At 42.2% G+C, this 5,000-nt stretch overlaps 1 protein-coding gene across 1 annotated transcript in view; it reads left to right on the top strand.

Moving 5' to 3' along the window:
* LOC135090262 (voltage-dependent calcium channel type A subunit alpha-1-like) overlaps nucleotides 1-5,000 on the top strand; it is a 290,421-nt gene that overhangs the window by 176,386 nt on the left and 109,035 nt on the right. The window contains exon 4 of the mRNA XM_063986871.1: nucleotides 1,016-1,121. Within this exon, the coding sequence (XP_063842941.1) occupies nucleotides 1,016-1,121 (106 nt within the window). The remainder of the gene's footprint in view (nucleotides 1-1,015; nucleotides 1,122-5,000) is intronic.

Below are 5,000 nucleotides of genomic sequence, written 5' to 3'. Positions count from 1 at the left end.
ATGAGTGGTGCAAATTAGTTATTATCACCTCAACTGAACTTTCTCTAACCTTTGCAGTGACTTTTATCTTCGTCTGATGATATTTCCGTGTGTAATGGTATGTGTGTGTGTGTGTGTGTGTGTGTGTGTGTGTGTGTGTGTTTAGGTGATACACACTGATCATTGCTGTCACTGTATTCTCCTTAACTCCTAACAGTGCCTTTGAGTTATTTATTTATTTATCTATTTATTCATTTATTTTGACTTTGCTTACTTCTCACAATGTTTTTCTCTTATCTAATTGTATTTATGTATGCAAGTGTGGTGTGCGGTGTGCTATGCTGTATGTTAACTATTTTAATCATATTGATCACTACTCTTTCGCATTTCCTTCGAATTATCTTTTTTTTTTACTTTCCTAACTTCTGACGGTGTTTTTCCCTCATCTGATGGTGTTTCTGTATGTGTAATGTGTGGTGTGCGTCGTGGTATGCGGTATTTCAACCAATAGCCATTCTTCCTTTGAGTTATTTATTTATTCATTTATTTATTTATTTTTTTTTTTACTTCCCTTTATCTGATGCTATTTCTAATGTATGACGTGTGGCGTGCGGTTTAGCGTGCGGCGTGTGCAATATGCGCTGTGTGGTGTGTAGTGTGTGGTGTGCGGTGTGCCAGCCATTAACCATATCGCTCACTATTCTTTCCCTCTGTACATTCCTTAATTTCCCTCACTGTTTCCCCCTTATCTAATGGTGTTTATGTATGTATGATTAGTTGTGTGCGGTGTGGTGTGCGGTGTGTCAGCCATTAACCATTACGACTATTACTTTCACTTTGTACTTTCCTTAATTTGCCACACTGTTTCCCCCCTTATCTAATGGTGTTAATGTATGTATCTAACCTTTGCAGTGACTTTTATCTTCGTCTGATGGTGTGGTGGTGTAGTGATGTGGTGTGTGGTGTGGTGCGGTGTGTCAGCCATTAACCATTATGATCATTATTTTTCCACTGTGCTTTCCTTAACTTCTCACAATCCTTTCGAGTACGCGGTGCTTCTCACTATCATCGCCAACTGCATCGTGTTGGCGCTGGAGGAGCACTTACCGAAGGACGACAAAACACTCCTGGCGCAAAATCTGGTAAGCTGTCCCTCCCCGCCCCACTCTGTGACACCCCAGCCCCCCAACCTCCTATGGGGCTGGGGCGGGGCAAGGCAGGGGTGTGTGTGCGTGCGTGTGTTATATTCTATCTCTGCACCACTCGCCCCCTTTTACAGTTCACTTTCTCATTCAGCCCCCCACTCGCCCCCTCCCCCCTTTTTAAAGAAATTATAAAGAGATATTGTGTCCCTATCGTTCTTGTGGTTATTTCTAGTGACTTGTTGTCTTTCCTAATTCAGCGGTTGTTTTTTCATTCACTCCGCCGTGTTATGTTCTCCACAGCCTGACTTTTCTTTTTTCTTTTGGTTTTTGTAATGTTTTTTTGTTCTTGTTCTTGTTCTTGTTCTTCTTTTGAATGTTTTACTGGGCTGAGTTTGATTTTCTCCTTGTTGTCTTCTTGTGGCATGTTTGTTTGTTTGTTTGTTTACTATTTCTATTACTACTATTACTGCTTGCTGCTCTTGTTTGTTGGTGGTGGTTTGTTGACGTGTGTGTGTGTGTGTGTGTGTGTGTGTGTGTGTGTGTGTGTGTGTGTGTGTGCGTGTGCGTGTGTTTGTGTGCACGCTTTGTTTCGTCCTCCGTCACCCGCCATGCATGCTGGAAAAAAAAGGGGACGCACGCACATGCTTCACGTTTTCTTTGGTTCATTTACATCGTTTCTTTTAACGGACTGAATTTTTGTCGGTTCACGTGTTGTAGCGTGTGCGTGCGTCCCAGCGCCGCGCACGAGTCTCGCGCACACACTCGTAACGCATTTGAGTGCCGTAGTGGCGAGTGAAAACTGACTCTTTCTTTTTATCACTTTTTTTCATCGCTTCGTTGGGTTCTGTGAGCTGGGCGGGCCTTGAAACATAGAGGAGGTGTGGGTATATCTCAACTGTGCCTCCCATGTTCTTCCTTGTCTCCTGTATCCTTTTTTCGTCTCCTGTATTCTTCCTTCGTTTTCTATATTCTTCCTTCGTCTCCTGCATCCTTTTCTTGTCTCCTGTATCCTTCCTTCGTCTCTTGCATCCTTTTCTTGTCTTCTTGCATTCTTCCTTCTGACCTAATCTCACTCACCTGTCCTTGTCACCTGTCCACTCACTTCTTACTTGTCCACTTACGTACTTTACCTCCACCTGGGTCACTGCAGCACTCAATTAGCCCCCAGGTGTTCCCAAGGTGCCAGATTGCCAGGTAAACAAAACAAAATCAAGTTGGAAATTGTAATGCCGTGAAAAAAGAAGAAAAATGACCAGTCACCTTTCTTAGTTATATCTTGATACTCTAATTTAGTGAAGAGTAAGATAAGAGGATCACAAATAAAGAGATGAGGTCCCGTGGCTAACACTCCTGGGGATTAAGCATTCCTTGCACCTGTGTTGTGTGTTTGTGCACCTGGGAAGTGTTAAAGTATTGAGGGGAGCGCAGGTTCTCAAGGGTGTTGTGGCAATGTGTCTGTGTACCTTGGGCTGTGTTTAGGGAGGTCGTGCTTGGAGTGTGGGTGTCTAAGGGTGTTTTTTTAAGGGAAGTGTATGGAGGGGTGTGCATTAGACAAGTGTATGTGTGTACCCTTATGTGCTGAAGGAAGGAATAGTGTTTAAGAAATGCAACGTAGATTCAGGATATGTTAGGGACGTGTATCTGTGTATGTATGTATGTGTGTGTGAAGGGATAAGTTGGGATTTCTCAGATTATGTACAATTCACTAATGGGTTTACTGAAGGGAAAGGAGAAAAAAGAGGGGTGGAAAGAATGGGATGGGTTACCAGTTAGGCCCAGTCACCCCAGCGCCATCGTGGTCGTCTGTGAGGGAGGGGAGGAATTAGGGGAATGTTGGGGGAGGGTGTTGGGGGGAGTGAACGAGTCCCCCCACCATCCCCCATCCCTCTACTGCCGGAAATGCAGCAACGCTCCGCCTGTTCCACGCATGCATCGAGTTTTTTTCTCTCTCCACGTATTGTCTGCATGACTCAAGACGACTATGATACGAAAAACAGGCATTTGTGCATGATTTAAACTTTCAGATTGTTACATATATAAAAAAAAAGAGAACTAAAAAAATAAACAAAATAAGAGAAAAAAAAACAACAAACTCCCACACTTTCGCTTTTCTCTCCCGTGTTCTTTATTTTTATTCATTTTTTTCTTCCTTGACGCGTGATGCTGCATTTTTCATTTTCATTTTCCTAGTTCATTTTTTTCCCCTCCAGGAGAGACTAATGTGGAATTCTATGCCATCCTTCTCATTTGTTAAGCGCATTAAGGTTTTGTGTCCCTCTTTGTTGTGGCAGGGACGTCTCTCTCTCTCTCTCTCTCTCTCTCTCTCTCTCTCTCTCTCTCTCTCTCTCTCTCTCTCTCTCTCTCTCTCTCTCTCTCTCTCTCTCTCTCTCTCTCTCTCTCTCTCTCTCTCTCTCTCTCTCTCTCTCTCTCTCTCTCTCTCTCTCTCTCTCTCTCTCTCTCTCTCTCTCTCTCTCTCTCTCTCTCTCTCTCTCAGAAGCCACATCGACCTCAGGCTTAATTAGAAAAAACCTACTGGATGGAATAAAAAAAAATTAAAAAGAGAAAGAAAGGCTGGTGTGGCAGGACGAGAGGAAGCATCACCTTCTCCTCTTGGTTCCCTTGGTCGATCAGCCGCCAGACCAGACCTGACCGAACTTACACCGTGGGAGTTTGTTGCTACTGACTGTATGTGTGTTGAGAGAGAGAGAGAGAGAGAGTGAGAGAGAGAGAGAGAGAGAGAGAGAGAGAGAGAGGAGAGAGAGAGAGAGAGAGAGAGAGTGATTGTACTTCTGTAACGCTTATCACTGTGGACTTGCTTCAAAATTACGTTTTTTTTTCTTTTTTTTTTTAGCAGTTGATAATTAAATATTTATATTAGGCAAAAAAAAAATTCTTATATCTTGACAAGAATGGAATTTTGATATTAAGCACAAGATATTTTTTTTTAGATTAGATCACATTGCTCTTAATTTTTTACCACTATTGATTACCGAAAAAAATTTTATATTCGGCACAAAATTGACACATCCCAATATTCCACTTTTACACCAATTGACCAAAAAGTATTCAGTATTCAACACGAAATAACCTAAATATTTACATTACAATCACCACCACTATCAATCAAAACACAATCTATTATAATTTACATTCTTTTCCAAATTTTCGACAGTTAAACATTTCCCTGCATTAAGAATTTGGATTTGCATACAATTAAAAAAAATACGAAAATAACAACCAATTGGCTTTTACGACAGAGGTGATCAGCGTGTTTTAGTGTGGCTTTGCGAGTGTGGCTCTGAGAGTGTGGCATGGGAGTGTGGCTGTTATAGAGGACGCTAAGATGCTAGACTGAGGGGGAATGAGATGCTAGTGAGGGAGATGTGGCTTATTTAGGCTTCTGGCAAGGTGTGGCTTTGGTTCGTAGCGGTGGCAAAGTGGCTGACAGGTAGTGAAGCTGATAGGGTGTGGCAAAAGTGTGACTGGCAGAGGGATGGCTGGAATGGGCAAAGGTATGGTTGGGAGCTAATGACTAAAAAGGGATGTGGCAGAGAAGTAGCGAGTAATGAATAAAAAGACTGAGTTTAGCGGAGTGTGGCAAAGTATTGTGGATTTGAGGTAATGGATAAAAAAAAGATGAATTTATGTAGTAGGGGTATGGCAAAGATGTGGTTGGGGAGGTGATTTTTAAAAAGAGAGTTAATTTGGGCAGTGTGGCAAAGATGGGGCTAGAATATTATGACCAAAGGGATGAAATTGGAAGGATGTAGCAAAGATATGGCTAGGAATGGCTAAAAAGGATGAGTTTGGCAGGTTGTAGTAAAGATATGACCAGTAAATAATGACTAAAAACGATAAATTTGACAGGGCCTTGCT

Source organism: Scylla paramamosain, chromosome 34, assembly GCF_035594125.1.
Source record: "Scylla paramamosain isolate STU-SP2022 chromosome 34, ASM3559412v1, whole genome shotgun sequence".
Taxonomy (NCBI): domain Eukaryota; kingdom Metazoa; phylum Arthropoda; class Malacostraca; order Decapoda; family Portunidae; genus Scylla; species Scylla paramamosain.
Note: the sequence above shows the minus strand (reverse complement) of the source record. Positions and strands in the feature narration are given on the sequence as shown.